This window comes from Rana temporaria, chromosome 1 (assembly GCF_905171775.1).
Source record: "Rana temporaria chromosome 1, aRanTem1.1, whole genome shotgun sequence".
Classification (NCBI taxonomy): Eukaryota; Metazoa; Chordata; class Amphibia; order Anura; family Ranidae; genus Rana; species Rana temporaria.
The window spans coordinates 232,593,707-232,613,879 of record NC_053489.1 but is presented as its reverse complement, the minus strand read 5'-3'; the positions used below and the strand labels follow the sequence as shown (position 1 = coordinate 232,613,879).

Sequence of the window (20,173 nt, the reverse complement as noted above, 5' to 3'; positions counted from 1 at the left end):
GCATAATTTTTTCACTTTGATTTTCGGGGTGTATTTGAATTCAGCCCTCTGTAGGTGGATAATTTTAATTTCCATCAAATGATGTGCCATCCTTTCATTTCCAACACATTGTCCAGTCCATATCAGTATAGATATCCAGCATGCGAATTTTGCCCATTGAGATCTGATATGTTTTCAAAGTGTTCCTTAAATTTTTTTGAGATTATATATATATATATATATATATATATATATTTATTAGATATAGATATATATAGATTTTATTAGTGCCCGTCAGTCAGTCGTATCTTGGCTTTTTTTCCCCCTAAAATGTATGTGAATCGTCTTTATAGCCATCAGTTAACAAATCCTCCAGTAGTAGTTTTAAAAGAATAAATAAAAATATGCAGTGTACCCAACTATAGTATGACTTTACTGTACTGAATGATCTGATGGGCTACTGCATTCTTTAACCCACACCAATCAAATGGTATATCACCGACTGCTCTGGCTGCATTGTAGAATGTTACAAGCATAAGCATACAGGGCCAAGTTTCCAATTAGACCAGTATGTATGAAGAATACAGAAGTACTGGTTGAAGTTCAAAGCCTTGAAGTTTTTTTCTTGATTATGGCTTTATACCTGCACAGAACGGTTAATTAGAGCAGGCAAATGGGCCATTTTGAAATTCACTGGCGAAGATCGTGCCAAACGTTCAATTACGATGGATTGTATTACTGAATCAGTTGGTAAGTTAACACTCATGTTAAAACATTTCTGTCCTTTAGAATTACAATTCTGTTGTGGGGATAATTAAGCCATGTTAAAGTATTAAACACTCATTAGAATGAAAATGAAAGCCCAACTCTAGGTTTGCTTTCATTTTTAAATAGTTCATAAGGGCCAAGTTGGAACAAATTATTCCCTTTACAAACTGCTGCGGGCACTGTCAGCGCTGTGCAACGCTCTATAGCTATATTCAGCGCTGAGTTTTGGCAGCAGTACAGGGACTTTTCGTCTGCTGCCAAAACAAAAACCGAGCCAAATTCAACCACTTCCAAGAAGCCTTTTAAATGTTATTATAAAAACACAAGGCTTCCTCTGATTGGGGGAGAAGCGGGCAGATAATGCCACAATCTCTCCCTCAGTCAATTGAAGGAAGCCTTGTATTTAAAATACAAAGCTTCCTGGGATTGGCTGAGCAGAGCTCAACCCAATTCAATTTTGTTCAGCCAGCAGACAGAATATCCCTATACTTGCTGCCACAACACCGCCCTGCTCACTGTATGCAGAAGATGATACCGACTGTTTATTACAGTACCAACAGCACCCGCAGCAATTGGTAAAAGAAAAGTTTGTTTGGGCCAGCTTGACCCAATGAACCATTTAAAGTGAAAGTAAACCTGGAGTTAGGCTTTAAAGTGGATGTAAACCCTCACATATACTCAATGAAGTGAACAGCCTCAGATGATACACGGTGATTAAACAAATCTCCCTACATAAGTTTTACATGTATATCTGTGTCTTCAGCTTGCTATATTCTTTAGAAAGTGCACACCATGTTAGAGATTTTTACTTCCTGTTCAGCATGGGAAGTGAAGTCTTGGCATACATTGTGTGACAGCTGATTGGAGGAAAGGCACACTCCTGCCCCTCCACATAGGCAGAGGAAGGAAGGAATGTGCAAAGCTGTGCTGTGAATAGACCAGCTCTTTGCTAATCTACATATAACACCTACCCAAAGACAAATTTTAGGCTGGTTTTATCATCTCGGTTGTCAGAATTTATCATGCCAATAACAGAAGAACGGAGCAACAGAAACACACGAGACTCAGAGCATTGGAGAGAGAGAGAGAGAGAGAGATAAACAAACACTACGGATATATGTGAAGAGGTCAAAATTTCATGAATCGGGTTTACATTGACTTTAAAGCCCACATAAACCAAGTTAAAAGTAGTTAAATACATTCTGGTTGCATAAAAAAAACAAAAAGGCTTAAATTTCATTTACAATAAAAAATAACAGCCATGGCCTTAGCCTGTCCCCTGCCCGTATGCTGCACAGTAGGACCCTTGCGTTCTGTGGGAAAGCCATGGTCTTTCTCCAGTGATCTGACACCCCCCTCCTGGGTAACAACTAGAGCTCTCCAGTTATCATAGCTCAAGCTTCTTGCCAGTGGAAAGGGAGGGGGGGGGGGGGACATCAGACCTCTGCAGAGAGACCATTGCTTTTGCAAAGAGCAAGTGTCATTGCTCTACAGCATGCTGGCAAGGTACAGGCTGCCTTCTTAAAAAAAACAAAGCACACGACAACTAAGATTTAGTTTAGTTTTTTAGTTTTCATGTACCTGGATTGTTTTTAGTCGATTTAAACTAAAAGTTTAATTGTTTTCAATTAGAAATTCTCTTTAATAAGGTTTGTACTGTAGTAAAAGCAGTTTTCTGTTGAGATAACACTGGGAGTTGATTTGTAGCTTATGGAGGAGATGGTGAAGGAAGCTAGTGTTAGAAAATGATCATCTTAAAACCATAGATGAAAGGGTTGGGAGGAGAAGTATGTCTGAAGTCCCCTGTGTTATAATAAAAGGTTACATATGGAAAATAGTGCACCAACTCCCTGTATATACTTTGTTAAACATGTTTTCATTAATTAACTTTGGTTATGGACCTTCCAAGCATCTAGTGAACGCTTCCAGGAGAAAATTCACAGAGAAGAGGCCATGTCCTGAGCTGTAGCTGAAAGCAATGAGAGAGTAGGAGTGTCTTTTTTACGCAAGCCAGCTAGACTTTGTAATCCAACTCTGCACCCAACTTGTTGTACATGATATAGATTGCGTCGATAGTGGGGGTGAAATTGGTCAGGAACTGACGGATCTTCTCTATACATTGTTCCTCTCTTACGTTTTGTCCTTTTGAGAGAGCTTTGAGGAAATCATCTTTATATGGAGCAGCGAGGAGTGCAGTCTGAAAGAGAGCAAGGAAAAATCAGTTCAATAAATAAAAAATTGCATAGGAGGCAAGTCTGTATATAGATTAGTAATTCATGCACAAGATAGGTAGGGTACCTAAGAATAAGATGGAGAAACTATAAAACATCAGTAACCAACAGGGATGTGATGGATACATAAGAAATCTAGTTTGTTCAATTGGCACCAAACTCCATGATACCTCATACATTATTCTCACTCAGTGGTATGCCACACCAGATACGCTACATTTCATGGTATCCTCAAATCACAGACTCCTGCTTGAGATGCAAAAATGACTTTGGATCTATGCTACACATTTGGTGGCATTGTGCTTTGATCTCTGAATTCTGGAAAAAGGTTTGCGACAAAGAAGATCACAGGGACAATTATTGAGATTGACTCAGCTTCTTAAAGCGGAGTTCCACCCATATAAAAGTAAGCAGCTACAAAAGCTCTCTCTGACTAGACACCTGCTGAATGCAGCAAAAGTTCTTTTTTTTATTTTATTTCCACCTCAGGAGAACTCCATCGGGAGACTTAAGCCCCATACACACCATCAGATTTTCTGCAGAATTTTGTCTTCGGCTTTACCAAAACCATGTAGTGCAAGGGCCTGCCTGATTGCATATAAATTGAAACTCTTAAGATGTAACCTTATATTATATGGTTTTGGTAAATCTGAAGACAAAAATCTGCAGAAAATCTGATGGTGTGTATGGGGCTGTAATCAGTTTTGCGTTCATTCGCTGTCTCAATCATAGTTCACATCATCGTGGAGTTATAATATATATATATATATACACACACACACACACACACACACACACACACACACATATATATACACACACACACACACACACACACACATACACACACACACACATATACACACACACATACACACATACATACACATATACACACACACACACACAAAAATACTTTATTTTCCAGTTTTAAGAGACGTGCCCCCCCCAACCAGCCCACCCTCCTCTCTCCGACCAACCATCTCAATTCATGTCTCCCTTTGCCCATTTGCCCTTCCTGCTCTATACCATCCTGTCTACAAATCTCTGTTACAGCTTATATTTTACCCAATCTTGCCATTTCAGTTTAAATCCCCCTTCTCCTTCCTCCCCCATAAACTTAAGCTGTTCTGTGTAATAAATATTGTTTATTTTACATAGCCAGTTCCTCACCGTTAGGCTCTTAGGATCCTTCCACTGTCTTGGAATTAAACTTTTCGCTGCATTTAGGGTATGGGGAAGCAAGGTTCTCATATACAGTTTAATAGTAATTTTTGTCCCATGAAACAAACCCACGGATCAGCTGGTATTTTAGTTCCTGTAATTTCCTCTATTACTAATATAACTTTGTTCCAATATGTTTTAATTTTTGGACAAGTCCACCAAAGGTGTGACTAATGCCTTGTTTCCACTGAACGGAACGGTTCGGGTCCGTAGATTTGGAACGGTTTAGAACGGACCGGTCTATTCTCGTGAGCGTTTCCACTGCAAATCGGACTGTCGGGACCAAACAGGATTTAGAAAAAATGCCTAGCATGTCCACCAATCAGTGGAATGTATTGCATCTCCGCCCTAATGGAACCGTTCCATTTTCTATGGCCCCACATCTGAAGCAGGACCCAGAATGGTCCGGTACGGTTCGGTTTTATGGCACACTTTCATAATGGAAACACCCAAAATAGCGTACCGAACCGTACCGATCCGCTCAGTGGAAACGAGGCAATAGTTCCCGGTTCTACACAGCCCCTCTAACAAAATTTGGAGGTTTCCCTTTGATAGTGGTGTGCTATGTTCAGGGTTATATACCAGCGTGCTAGACATTTCAAATTCGTTTCTATCAGCCCGCAATTGGTTGCTGTGATATGCGTCATCTTTAATATTTTCCCAACATCTATCTCAGTTTCACCTGTTTCCAACTCCTCTTCCCATTTTTCAATATACAGAGGTGGCTCCGAATTTTTTAACCCTGTCAATATTTTATAGATCGGGAAAATCCCACCCCTTCCGTTCGGCGCTGAGCACAAACACTCTAATGGGAGCAGATTTATCTCCGGCCTAATCGGATAAGGGAGGGATTCCACAAAATGTTTCAGCTGTGCATATCGCCACCTGTTTAGCTCAAATATGCAGCAAAAGTTCTAATCCCCAGACCTTGGAAAACTACCCATGCCCCTTCTCTTAAAGAATTGTTATCCGAGAGCAATAATTTTTATGTTATGGAAGAAACTATGGCCAATTTCATATGATCGTTTAGACCAGGGGTGCCCAACCAGTGGCCCGCTACATCCTGCTCTGGGATGGTGGTTTTGGCAAACCCAGATCGCAGGTTGCCGACCTGCCATCCCAGAGCATCAGTGTTGTGAATGAAGCCGGCGGTAGAGAAAGCAAGCAGTTGCAGAGCCGCATAGGCTGATGCTTCCTGTATAGAGCCACCTCCTGTCACAATCTATACCAAATGCACTCTGCCTGGAACAGCAACAGCCGGGGAAACCTGAATAGAAAAACTTATTAAAAAGGTAAGTTTATTACTGAAATCACAGTGTATATATGGGAATATCTGTTCTGCAGTGGTCACTAGGCTACTTTCAAACTAATCATGCACCTGCGGGTTACCTGCACTGAGCCATAGACTTCTGTTATCTGCGAGTTTGGTGTGCTTTCAGAAAGTGCACTATACCATAGGGATGTAATAGAAGTCTATGGCAAAGTGCAGATAACCTGCAGGAAAGCCACAGGTGCACGTGGCGCATCAGTGTAAAAGCAGCCTTGGGACACAATCGGACCCTCCATTCACCTCTGTCGATTTAACCCCGCTTGCCTCCAATCCAATACACAAAAGAACAAAAACAGAAGGGGATCCATCCCCTTCTGTCTGGGCAGATGGAATTGGAGGGCCCATGGAGTAGCGTGGGCTGTGTGTGTGTGTATCCGTGCTGCATATGCAGCGTGGACACAGACTATCCACCCATTCCACTCATTTTGGTCAACGACTGTTTACCAAGACAATTCAATGGCCCTCGCTCTTCAAAAGGTTGGGCACCCCTGGATTAGACCATCACCACAAAATACATGCGTTTCATACAGATTCTCTGATGATTATATCCACAATATGGGAATGTGAAAGAAAAACCTCTGCTCCCACCCATCTTATTATATATTCCCAAATACCTTTACCACTCAAGGTTGTGCTTTGACGGATCGGTTTAGACCAGGGGTGGGCAAACTTTTTGACTCGAGGGCCGCAATGGGTTCATATATTGGACCCGGGGGCCGGACCAAGAGTAGATGGATGGTGTGTATGTGTGAATTAATATAAATTAAATTTGTATCATTAAATGTTTCGATTAATTTAATGTAGAAAAGCATAAAAAAGTTATTTTACAAAACTACAATTGATGGCACAGTGGCTGCGTTTGATGGCATGGCACAGTGGTGACAATTGATGGCACAGTGGCTGCATTTGATGGCATGGCACAGTGGCTGCATTTGGCATAGCACAGTGGTGACAACTGATGGCAAAGTGATTGCTTTTGATGGCATGGCACAGTGGTGACAATTGATGGCACAGTGGCTGCTTTTGATGGCATGGCACAGTGGTGACAATTGATGGCACAGTGGCTGCATTTGATGGCATGACACAGTGGCTGCATTTGGCATGGCACAGTGGTGACAATTAATGGCACAGTGGCTGCATTTGATGGCATGGCACAGTGGCTGCGTTTGATGGCATGGCACAGTGGCTGCATTTGGCATGGCACAGTGGTGACAACTGATGACACAGTGATTGCTTTTGATGGCATGGCACAGTGGTGACAATTGATGGCACAGTGATTGCTTTTGATGGCATGGCACAGTGGTGACAATTGATGGCACAGTGGCTGCATTTGGCATGGCACAGTGTTGACAATTGATGGCACAGTGATTGCCTTTGATGGCATGGCACAGTGGTGACAATTGATGGCACAGTGGCTGAATTTGGCATGGCACAGTGGTGACAATTGATGGCACAGCGATTGCTTTTGATGGCATGGCACAGTGGTGACAATTGATGGCACAGTGGCTGCGTTTGATGCCATGGCACAGTGGCTGCATTTGGCATGGCACAGTGGTGACAATTGATGACACAATGGCTGCGTTTGATGGCATGGCCCCACAGCTCTGGACCCCCTGCATGTTACACAGACACCCTTCAGTTCACACCCCCTTCAGTGCAGACACCCCCCCTTAGTGAAACCCCCCTCAGTGCAAACCCCCAGTGCAAACACCCCCCCCCCCAGTGAAACCCCCCCAGGTGCAAACACCCCACTCCCCATTCAGTACCTCAGATCAGCGCAGCGACGATCACGGCACATGGACAGAAGGTCCCTTCCGTACACACAGAGAGGAGGGGGAGGTGGCAGCGGCTTCACTTGGCTGTGCCTGTGTGCCGAGCACCGCTAACAGGCCGTGGCTGTGAGAGGAGGGGATGGATGGTTTCCCGCGGTGTCACCCCCGCAACCCCCCCTCCTCTTGTACCGCGGTGCTGGGCAGGCAGATAAATGTCACTCCGACCCCCAGTGTGTGGCGGCCCACCCCCCACTTAGTATGCCTCTGGTTGGCACCGTCCTCTCAGAGGAATTCCCCAATCCTACGGGGCGAGAGGCGGCCTAAGGCGGAGCGCCCACAGCCTATCTGCGCTCGTCTTGCTCCAGCCCCCTTTGAAGCATAGGCCGCTAAGCCGCGACCTCAATTAGCGGCGATCGCGGCAAGAGGAGATCGCCGGTGGGGGCCGGATTAAAAGGTCTGCCGGGCCGTATACGGCCCGCGGCCGTAGTTTGCCCATCGCTGGTTTAGACCAATCTTTATGTAAAAAAAAAAAAAAAAAAAAGATATACATTTATTTTTAGATTATATATTAATTTATATATATTTAATTTAAATATTGTTTGCTATATATTTGTTTTGGAAACCTCCCCATTTTGGTAATCCAGACTTTCCATCTTGCAATCCTAAATCAATCTCTGTTCATGATCATTTACCAAGGTTAAAAATTTAACTCTTATTGCATCTTCTCTTTATAAGTTCTGTATTATGTAAAGCAGGGGTCCCCAACCACCGGGCCGTGGCCCACTACCGGGCCATGGCCTCTCTGCAGCCGGCCACAGGACCATATAAGAGAGCCAGGCGGGTGGGTAGATGAGAGAGCCGGTGTTCTGTCAAAATAGCCGGGTGGATGAGAGAAGCGGGCGGTGAGAGATTACTTCATGTATTTCCGTGTTCCCGCATCACCGCTCTTCACAGCCCGGCCTCTTCAATGTCAGAGGTGCGGCGTGGGAGCAGAGAGATGACATCTCTCACCGCCTGCCCCACATCTCACTCTCCTGTCCTCACTCAGAACCGACCACTGCACAAAGGCCTGCCTCTGTGCTAAATAAACCAGTGCTTCTACATCTGGTGGCACTGGCAGGCAACTGACAATCTACATCTGATGGCAGGCGACGTGGCAAGTGACAATCCACATGTGGTGGCACTGGCAGGCAATGTGGCAAGTGACAATCCACATCTGGTGACAGGCAACGTGGCAAGTGACAATCCATATCTGGTGGCAGGCGACGTGGCAAGTGACACGCTCAGGGCTCCCACCGATTCTGCATTATGGTGAGTTGAACTATTTCATTGTATATTACAATGTAATATAAATAATGCACTTCAATCATTCTGACACCACATCAACCATGGTGCGAGGATGATTGAAGCACCAACTCCAGCCATTGCCTGCAAAAAATAAAAAATTTGCTTACCCCACACGCGCCTCCCCCCACCCCTGGGCCTTGGCACAATTTTCTTTCATGCAGCCGGTCCCCAGCGCCAAAAAGGTTGGGGACCGCTGATGTAAAGGATATAATATAAGGATTGCACTACCCTAGCAATTTTCATTTTTAATGGTAAAAAAAATTGCGGTTTTGAGATTTAATATATATATTTTTTGTGAATCCGTAATAGGTTTGTGGATACCTCCGCGGATCCAAAAAAACACTATTTGAAAATTTACTAACACGTTATATTTACAGGAATCTTTTATATATATTTTTTATATAAATATATTTGTTTAGAAGAACATTTTCCACAGAGGCACTTGGTAAACAAAAAGTACATGAGGGTTTGTTATTCATACATATAATTTTTTTTGGTGTGTTTTGTCAAACTTTTTACAGTACATATAGTTTTACACAGAAGAGCACACCTTTGTGGAGGCACATGGTGATATTCATAGGAGCTAAATAGTTCTCTATATTGCATAAGGTGAGGCTGATCCAGGTCACCCAATAGGGTAGCGCAATCCTTATATTATATCCTTTACATTTTGGGCGAGCCACCATAGAGTGACTTGAACCCTTTGATTGCAGCAAACCATATAATGTAGAACATATCTACAAATAAAAATATTTGTTTTTTTTCCCATTTGCGCCAGTAACATCTGTCCCATATAAGTCCTGTATTATACTTAATGTATACTTTAAAAGAAAATGATCGTGAAAAAACACACACACACACACACACACACACACACACACACACACACAATTTTAATAATTTATTCTAAAATTCCTTACCTGGAATAGTTTTTGCACCAACCAGCCGTGGTATTTCTTAAGTGCAATCTCATAGGCTTTTGTCACGTTAACTTTAATGAGGTTTGGGTTTTGCTCATCTCTCTCCCCATCAGAGATGCTTTGTAATAAAACCTGAATGTATTTTAGACCTCTGTGATGCAAGAAGAGCAGAAACAGTGTAAAGAAAGATCCATACTATTTGTTTTTTATAATAAAAGGCAAAAAAGTGATTTACATCTGCCATTTTACAGGTTATAAAAAAGAAAATTGTATTGTTTCAGAGAAGCCAAATAACTCAGTATAGGAATAAAGTTGTACATTTGATTTTTTAACACCTACCAATGATGAGAGGCTCCAGTTTTTATGGCCGATTTAGAAAAAAAAACAAAAAAAAAAAAAACAGGCTTTTTGACTTGCTTGTTCAATAAAAGACACAGGGTTAAGTAGCTTGGAAACACTGGGTTGTGCTACTGTTGAGTTTGGACATTGGCAAACCAATCTGTAAAGGTCCAGATAACCCATTTCCACTTTCATCATTCTCCAGTTGGTGGCAAAGCAAGAGTAGGCATGGATCATAGAAATTAAGAGGAGGGAACTTAATTTATGTAGGGAACTTAATTTATGTACCTTAACCACGTCAATACAGGGCACTTAGTACACTTAGGACGCTAGTACCGAGTCCTGTACTAGCGCACCAACATTTTTAAACGTGATCTCCTGATACTTGCTGCACAAGGAAGACTTATGGAGCAAAGAAAAGGATACGGTTCTTTTGATCCTCCGAAAAACGCAACGTTAAGGCTTCTTTCACATTTACTCAAATATGGGGGTTCGTGTTGAGATGTGACTGCAAGTAAAATACTATAAGAATAAGACAGACTTCTGTAAAGACTCATCTCCCAGGCAGCGGTCTTCAAACAAAAAGTGAGTTGTCTACAGAAATAAGCATTTTCTGGGAGGGACCGAAGAAAGTGGGACAATTGAAAAATCTTCCACTTTCCTAAAATGGAGGAATTTAGGGCAGGACATAAGACTGATGGCTTGATGCACTCGAAGGGGCCAAGAAAGGTAGAAGCGGTAACCGGGTTCAGGTCTGGCTGGAGCTGAAAAGTTTTGTCAGAGAAATCTGTCACAAAGTCGGAGTGGCCGATAATAGGCGGCAACGGAGAGGCAAAGCTTGACATATCAGCTATCCTGTAGTACCTGCGAAATTCCAGCAATGTGGGTTCAATCATAGTGTGTGGAGAAGAAAATCCCAGTTCATGAAAGGCCAGCTAAGAAGATCAGTACGGATTCCTGTTCCAGGAAAACCCATAATTTGAATGTCTACACCAGTTGACCACTCTGTTCATGTGGACCTCCGTGCAATATAGGGCCAGGTCAGGGAGACCAACCCCTCCTCTAAGCTTTGTGCCTCATGTCCCCCTGGCCATCTGTAATCGCTCCACATAGAGGCAGAAGGGGGATCTATTAATGTAAACAAACAGATCCCTATTCTGACAGTGATTGTCTATTCCTAGCGATTAGGAACAGCGATCTCTCGACTCCCTGTCAGTCCCCTCCCCCCATAGTTAGAAACACCCCCCAGGGAACACACGTAACCCCTTGATCGCCCCTAGTGTTAACCCCTTCCCTGCCAGTGACATTTACACAGTAATCCGAGTATTTTTATTGCACCAATTGCTATATAAATGTCAATGGTCCCAAACGTGTCCAATCTGTCCACCCCTGTCACACAGGCTCATGTATCTCATTACATAGGCCGACAATCAAAGAAGGGGTGTGCTGCCACCATTTTTCGTGATGTAGTTTTTTTTTTTAAAGCAGAAGAGTAGGAGAGGTTGTAGATTAACAAGTTGTTCTTCTACCAGCCATACTATGCATTAAATCAATTGTTCCCTTGTTCTTTATTAGATTTAGTGTTCTGTATTTGACTTTCCAGGTTTACAACCAGAAGCTGTAGCTGGGAGATAAACTGAAACAGCACAAACTACATCCAGAGGGAAAGCTCCTTGGGATGTCTTGGAGCAGGGCATATATAGAGTAACAACTCTGGGGTAAGGGGGAAAAAAAAAACCTTGGGAAAGTTTGAGGTTCAAGGCCTCAATACAACATTTTCTTTGTGCAGCACATGAAAGGGTTCTTTACAGGTTAAGCCCACCAACTCAAAAACTTGCCTTGCAGATGCATTTCTATGAGGAATGCAAACTTAAACCAGGCAAGCATAGATTCAAGAATATCCCTGATCGGTTTCTGAATAACCAATGCGGTCACTGGGGAATGTACAGGGGGAACAATGAGAAACGCCCTGTACAAAAGGAGCGTTGGGCAGTCTTTGAAAGACTGAAGGAGAATTGTTAATGTCAAAATGTTGCCCTTGGTGGTACTCTGGGCCAAATGTTGATCAAATAACAAAGCCTGGGGAATGCCCAGGCAAAAACCAAGCCTACTTCCCGGCCAGCTCCCAGAACAACCAAATAACCTGTCTAACAGTATGCGTTAAAAACAGGGGTTTTGTCCGCACGCATTTGCAAACGCATGCGTGAGCCACAGAGCCACGCCAAGGCACCCTGGAATCTGTGGTCCGAATACTAAAATAAAATGTTGATCAAGGCCTGACTGAAGAAAAGACAGAATGCATCCTACAGGGCGTTTCCTGTGATGGAATTTCCTTGCCTCGCACCATAAGAAATATGCTCTCAAAGTGTGATGGTAGACTTTGCAAGATTTCATTTTCCTAGCTTTCAAAATTGTAGTGATAGAATCAGCTAAACCCCTATCCTAAAGTCAGTGACTGAGAAGCATTGTGGTAAACAGGTCCTTGGGACAGAAAGTCCAGGTGATCTGGAAGAACCCACAGAGTCCACCAGAAGCTTGACAAGGTCCAAGTACCACGTTTGCCTGGGTGATTTAGGTGCATTGAGAATCACTGGTATGGCCTCTTCTCGATTCTATGAAGCAGGTGAGAAAAGAACAGGAGCAGAAAGAAGCTTCAGAGGAGGAGAGGTGTAGATTAGGTTAAACTGATCCCATGGAGTCACCACTGCATCCACTACAATAGCTAGAAGATTCCTTGACCTGGAGACAAACTTGGTCAGTTTAATTAACCTGGAAGCCAACAGGTCCATGACCAGAATTCCCCACCAGGTTGTTGACTCAAAGTTCTCCCACCAATTTTCCATGCCTTGAATGTGTATGGTAGACAGGGCTGGAACATGAAGTTTCATCCAAGCCAGACCCTGATTGGCTTATCTTTCAGCTGTGGGACTCCTGGTTCTTTCCAGAAGGTTGGCTTACGTAATAGCTAGGATATTATCCAACTGAATCCTGGTCCAATGAGCATATAGATCAGGGATTTCAAACTCAATTACAGTGTGGGCCACATCAGCAGTACGATTGCCCTTAAAGGGTAGGTTGCATCTGGGGTGCATCATGTACAGAGTGCAGGGTTCAGGAGTGCATTGTGTGTAGGGTTCTGGGGTGTGCCATGTAGTGTGCAACCCCAACTCCCTCCCATTTCTCTCTCCTACCTGGCCCGGCTCTAGTACCTCCCTGTGTAGCTAGCTCTGCCTTGCAGAGAAATCGTTCTCTCTCCAATTCTAAAGAGTGCAATGGTTTTGCCCAGAGCTGTTCAGAACCTCATCTTCTGGGGTCCCCCACAAGTGCTCTTTGCTCCTCTTCTGTGTGCCACCATAGAAAGACCCCTTCTATGGTGGCACACCTGTTAGCTTGTTCCCAAGCTGGGCCGTGTGTGTGTCCATTGACACACACCGTGCGGCCTGACCCCACCCCCGTCTCACAGAATTTTATTAACAGCAGGAGACAATGGCTCCCACTGCCGTCTGAGCCTGGGAGGCCTTCAGAACCACTTCAAAAACCCACTTTTGTTTTTGGCATTGTTTTTTTTATTACGTCAGACTAATGGACAAATAATTTATTGCATGGAAGACAGGTCATCAGATTCTAAATTTGTCAAAGTTTTTTTTATAGTCTTTTCCTTCCATGTTTTTATCTGCTTGACTGAAGACTAATGGGTGCCTAATCTCTTTTGATGGAGCCACAGAACTCTTTAACTGTGTTTGGATTTAAAGACCTCTCAATGAAAATTGTGTGTTCAATTACATTTATAAAACATTTGTTCCATAAAAACCATGCTGATGAAAATTGTGTGTTCTGCAAAAAAATAAAAACAAGCCCAAAAACAAAAACTAAAACCGCTGCTTAACCACTTCAATACTGGGCACTTATACACCTTCCAGACCAACTTTCAGCGCTGTTGCACTTTGAATGACAATTACGCAGTCATGCTACACTGTACCCAAACTAAATTTTTATCATTTTGTTCCCAAAAAATGGAGCTTTCTTTTGGTGGTATTTGATCACCTCCTTTTTTTGCAGAAAATAAAAAACCCAAAGACCGAAAATTTTGAAAAACAATGTTTTTTTTGTTTCAGTTACAAAACTTTGTAAGTAAGTTTTCTCCTTCACTGACGGGCACCGATGAGGCGACACAGATGGGGCACAGATAGGCGACACACATAGGCGACACTGATGGGGCACACATAGGCGACACTGATGGGGCACACATAGGCGACACTGATGGGGCACACATAGGCGACACTGATGTACTTTAATATATTGTACTGATGGATGCCAATCAGTGCCAAACAATAATGCCTGCCAATCAGTGATGCCCATTGTGGGCACAGATTGGCATCCCTGGTGGTCTAGGGTGGCATACCTGGTGGTGGACATCCCTGGTGGTCTAGTGTGGGCATCCCCGGGGGGGGGGCTGCGCTGATAATCGATCAGCACAGACCCCCGTCAGAGGAAAAGCCGATCACTGGCTGTTTACATCATGATCAGTCGTGATTGGACACGGCTGATCACGTGGTAAAGAGTCTCCGTCAGAGACTCTACCTAGATTGGTGTTGCGGGGTGTCAGACTGACACCCCACAACAACGATCGCCGCGATACGCGCCCCCCAGGATAAAGAAACCACTTTGCCGCCGTCTTTTTGTAATAGGGCGGGCGGCAAGTGGTTAAAAAGGAGGTCCTAATCAAATAAATGCATCAGCAAAGTCAATATATATGTTTGATTATCTCACCTCTTTAGCCACATAAGGGATAGGGTTGCCCCCACTTTCGGCCATTGTGGCCCATGCAGCTCCTTTTCTCCTTCCAAAATCTGCTGTAGTGTTTTGAACTTGGTAGGGTTGGTTTCATATACTTCGCGTATTTTCTAGCATAAAACAAAAATATATATATATATATTTGTAATTTTACATTTAGACAATGCATCTTAGAACCTATTTAATTAGATCTGCCATCCAAGTCACATTATGTCTTACAGGGCTCAAACATGGGCATGGAGCCTCAAAAGCAAACCTGTCTGAATGAATATGGTAGGAAAGGAAGGTGAAATATAAAAAAAGGGAAATGGAACAGGAACTTCAGAAACGACATGGGAAAAAAATAAGTAAAGAAAAGGCAAACAAAAAAAAAAAAACAAAAAAAAAAAAAAAAGGATAAACTTATCTCTCCTGGACTCAAACCATATCAGCAGCAAGCAAAATCACAATCCAGATGCTGCAACACAATGCTTTTTCTAAAAAAGGGCCACTAAAAGACACTGTGGAACTCGTAAAATATACTTGATTGAACATAGTTAAGTGTTTTTATCTCTTTTGCTCACTTGTTAAAGCAGAACTACACTGTCTGAGCACCACAAGCTAAACCTGCATTTTCATCATTTAAAAGCAAACTCCCCCATCCATCTATGTCTCCATGCTTTATTTTGCTGAGAAATCACTTGGAAAAATATTTAGTCCCTAGCATTTCTGGCTGTGGCCATCTTGAGTAAGGGCAGAGGATTCACGTAGCATTTAATTCCTGAAATCCATCTGCCCTTAGCTCAGACATGCAGACAGAAGGACGTGCTTAACTGAGAAAACCCCCTCCTCCCCTCCTGAGGGCTCCTGGGATGTATGACATCTATTGCCTAGGCCTGGAAACCAGGAAGTAACTGAACAAATAAAAAAAAAAACAGATAGGAAATTATATAATATTTACTTGTTTTATCTATTTTCTAATGCTAGCAACATAAGAATTAAAAATAGTTAATGTTGACTTGAAGAAGTTCCAATTTAACGAGTAAGGCTTACATCTTTTTTTTCATTTTTTCGTTGGGTTTTTATGCATATTTTTGATGAGCTTTTAATTAGTTTTGACCAACGACAAGCTATGTGTTGATGTTGCTTGGAGGCGGTCTCTTGTCATGCAGGAAAACGCAGCAAAAACGTGTATGCACACAACTATTGAAGTCTATGAAGCAAAAAAATGCAGTGCTGTATGTAAAAAAGTTGCTGCATCTTTCCAAAAAAAAAAAAGTGCATTGCAGGAAACTGCATAGATGTGAACAGGACTCATAGTAAAGAAGGAAGAATGGATTGTAGTACATTTATGCAGATCTGCAATTGCACAAGCCTGAAACTAGCCTTAAAGTGGTTGTAAACCTAGTTACACCACCTATAATAAGCCTTACCTGTAGGTACTGTAAACATCTCCTAAGCCTGCACCGTTGAGGAGATTTTTACCATACAAGCCCTTTCTTCACTAGCAAGTGCCGCGTTGATGGCTCCCGAGCACACGCCCAGGAGCGATGTTACGCGACATTGAGCAGTCACAGAGCAGGAGTCCGCGCCCCCCCGGAAGGAAGAGGGGCGAAGATGGATGGGGCCAACAGCGGACAGCCCAGGCTTTGTTTCCAGGTAAATGTCACATAATGAACTCCGGCAAAAGTTTTCTCCCATGCAAAGTAAAAGCATAACGGACTAGTATGCGTGGCATACCAGCCCGTTATGCTTTTACTTTGCATAGGAGAAAACTTTTGCCGGAGTTCATCTTTAAAGGAAAGTCAAAGAGTCAGCCGAGAGCCTTGTCACAGCTAATCTTCACGTCCTATTGTACCATTTCTTATAGTAGAGACACTGTTCTACATCCTCCGCATAATTTAGAAGTTCCATCATAAATTCTTCTTTGCCTTTTTTACAGTTTTAGCCAATTTGCAACGTGATAGATTTCTTCGTGTTTGACCTTTGTGAATAGAGAAATTGCGTATGTCAGTCTATTGGGTAAAAGGTTCAATGTCTTTTCTGCACCTGTATTGTCACTTAAAGCTTGTGTGTTTGTTCAAGATCATTGCACTTTAAGAAAATAGTTCAGTAGTGAATAGCCACAGGAGAGAGCGAGGGAAGACATTTCAAAAGGAATCAAACATTTGCAAAATTATACATTTTAAAACTGCAATGAGAAAAGAGGAGCCTTCTCAGTCCCCACCATAAAAGAGCACTCTACCTTACAATGAAGAGGGCCAAATGCCCTTAGCGATAGCAATTATGCTTGTAGAAAAAGCGGGATGGTGTCTGGCTAATAGCAATCACTGGTGCTAAGCAGCTTGAGGATATGCCACACTTTCCAAGACGCACAGTTCCCTTATATTACATCAGGGTTTGACAAATTTGCTTGGAATCTAGGAGCCAGCTAAAAAAGTTAGGAGCCAAAAACGCACCCTGTCCCGCCAAGCGCGCGCGCAGAAGCAAACGCATACGTGAGTAGCACCCGCATATGTAAACTGTATTCAAACCACACATGTGAGGTATCGCCGCGATTGGTTGAGCGAGAGCAATAATTCTAGCCCTAGACCTTCTCTGTAACTCAAACATGCAACCTGTAGAATTTTTTTAAACCTCGCCTATGGAGATTTTAAAAGGGTAAAAGTTTGTCGCCATTCCACGAGCGGATGCAATTTTGAAGCGTGACATGTTGGGTATCAATTTACTCGGCGTAATATTATCTTTCAAAATATAACAAAATGATTGGGCTAACTTTAATGTTGTGTTATTTTTTAATTACTGTATTTGCTGGTGTATAAGACTACCTTTTACACTTAAAAAAATGGCCAAAAAGCAGGGATCGTCTTATACTCCGGGTCAGCTGCTCGCATGCCTGTTGGATATGCGGCAATACTGTATGTAGCTTCGGCTACATACAGTATATACCACTTAGCCAATCCCGGTGAGCGATGTATTCAAATGAATACACAGCCTGCTCGGATTGGATAACAACCTCTGCCAATCCGAGCAGGCTACATACAGTAGCCTGCTCGAATTGGCTTTGAGAGTCAGAGAGGCGTGGGCTGATAATGTTACAGCCTCTGCTAATTCAAGCAGGCTTTGTATTCATTAATAGAATACATTGCTCACCGTGATTGGCTCCAGCAAGAAGGAAGAATATGGCTCCAGAAGGAATAAATATGAAGCGTCGGAAGCCTCGGAATGGGGGTCGTCTTATACAGTACAGGCAAATAAAAGGCTAAAAAAAATAAAAAAAAAACTGTAAAATTAGGGGGTCTTATACACCGGCAAATACGGTAAGAAAAGTGTATTTTTTCCCAAAAAAAGTGCGCTTGCAAGACCGCTGCGCAAATACGGTGTGACAGAAAGTATTACAACGACCGCCATTTTATTCTCTAGGTTGTTAGAATAAAAATTATTTATAATGTTTGGGGGTTCTAATTAGAGGGAAGGAGATGGCAGTGAAAACAGTGAAAAACACAGAACTGCCGTTTTGCTAATTATAATGTAACCTGTAATGCCAACGGCCACCACAAGATGGCACCAGATCACAGAAGGAAGCTGAGGCCTGCAGAAGGCCGCGGCCTCAATTACCGGCAGGCCCGTCGGGATCGCGCCCTGCGCCAGATGGTAATTGAGGCCGCAGCTTTGAGGCCTTCTGCAGCCCTAAGCTTCCCCAGGTCACAATTTGTCGCAAATGCGATCGGGCGCCCGGATTTTGTCGAGGCCTGTATTACATAATCATGAATGGCAGCACGCTGTCCCAGTTGATCATCAGTTAGAGTCTTTGACTACCAGCCCAACTGAATGTGACCAATGGAGAGGTCCTCGCTGCTTTGTTACATAGACTCTGAATTTTCATAAAGTCAATTTCAAAAGAGACTGGATGAAGCATGTACATGTTCTTGAATTTGATTTGGATGACCTATAATCACAAGTATAATGTACCCCAAGGACTAGTTTAACCACTTGACCACTGGGCACGTAAACCCACTTAATAACCAGACCAATGTTCAGCTTTCGGTGCTCTCACAATTTGAATGACAATTACTTAGTCATACAACATTGTACCCATATTAAATTTTCATCCTTTTTTTCACACAAATAGAGCTTCCTTTTGGTGGTATTTAATCACCGTTGGGTTTTTTATTTTTTGCGCTATAAGAGAAAAAAAGACTGAAAATTCTGTAAAAAAAATAAATGAATTTTTCTTTGTTTCGGTTATAAAATTTAGCAAATTTCGTATTTTTTCTTCATTCTTTTGCATAAATGTGAAAGATGAAGTTACGCCGAGTAGATGGCTACCCAACATGTTACCCTTCAAAATTGCACACGCTCGTGGAATGGCATCAAACTTCGCTACTTAAAAATCCCCATAGGCAACGTTGCAGGGTATTGTGGGGTATTGCAGAGTAGTGTGGGGTATTGCAGAGTATGGGTATGGAGTATTGCACAGTATGGGGCAGGGATGGCTGAGCAGGGATGGATGGCTGGCTGGATCTGTGACTGCATTTGTCGCAGATCCAGCCCACAGCACTCGTGCTGCATCCGCTCTCTCCCCCCCTCTCCTCTCACACTGTACCGTTCGGTACAGAGAGGGGAGGGAGGAACCGGCGTCATCACATGACACCGGTTTGTTTACAAGTGATCGCTCCATCATTGGACAGAGCGATCACGTGGTAAACAGCCGCTATCAGCAGCGATTTACCGTGATCCACCGGGTCCAGAGGGCGCGCAATTCTGGGAGGACGTCCATGGACGTCTTCCCAGAGTTAAGCAACCGCCTTGTAGACGTATATCGTCTATAGGGTGGTTAGTAACTGGTTAATGCAGTTATAAATAAGAAATCCAGGTATTTAAAAAAAAACACACATTAAATTATGGTAATGAATGTAATTATATATATATATATATATATATATATATATATATATATAAAAATAAATAATTTATTCTCTCTCCATCCATATCCCACAGCATACTTCATAATAGGTAATCCACGTCAAGAGGCAGTTGGTAAACTATGGGGGAGATTTACTAAAACAGGTGCACACAGAATCTGGTGCAGCTGTGCATAGTAACCAATCAGCTTCCAGGTTTTATTGTTATAGATTAACAATAAAACCTGGAAGCCGATTGGTTACTATGCACAGCTGCACCAGATTTTGTGTGCACCCGTTTTAGCAAATCTCACCCATTACGTTTTTTTTTTTTTTAGGCCCCTCTCATACGGGTGGACCGATCGGGTCTGCATGTCAGTTTATTTAGGTGGACACGATTGGACCATCCATTGCCCTCTATGGAGTGGTGGATGTAAACAGACATGTGTCCGTTGACACCCGCCAACATCCGATTTGCTAAAAACAGACAAATGGGGGAACCGTTCCCATTAATATATTAGATTGTAAGCTCTTCTGAGCAAGGCCCTCTTAACCCTCTTGTATTTTAATGTATTATAACTGTATT

The 20,173-nt window shown here is 42.8% G+C and overlaps 1 protein-coding gene across 1 annotated transcript in view; it reads right to left on the bottom strand.

Annotated features, from left to right (window-relative positions):
• Window positions 1-1,725: 1,725 nt before the first annotated feature.
• Window positions 1,726-20,173, bottom strand: part of LOC120937999 (glycolipid transfer protein) — an 84,976-nt gene continuing 66,528 nt past the window's right edge. The window contains exons 3-5 of the mRNA XM_040351632.1: window positions 14,681-14,814; window positions 9,572-9,722; window positions 1,726-2,944 (exon numbers count right to left, since the gene is read on the bottom strand). Coding sequence (XP_040207566.1) covers window positions 2,762-2,944; window positions 9,572-9,722; window positions 14,681-14,814 — 468 coding nt within the window. The 3' untranslated portion in view covers window positions 1,726-2,761. The remainder of the gene's footprint in view (window positions 2,945-9,571; window positions 9,723-14,680; window positions 14,815-20,173) is intronic.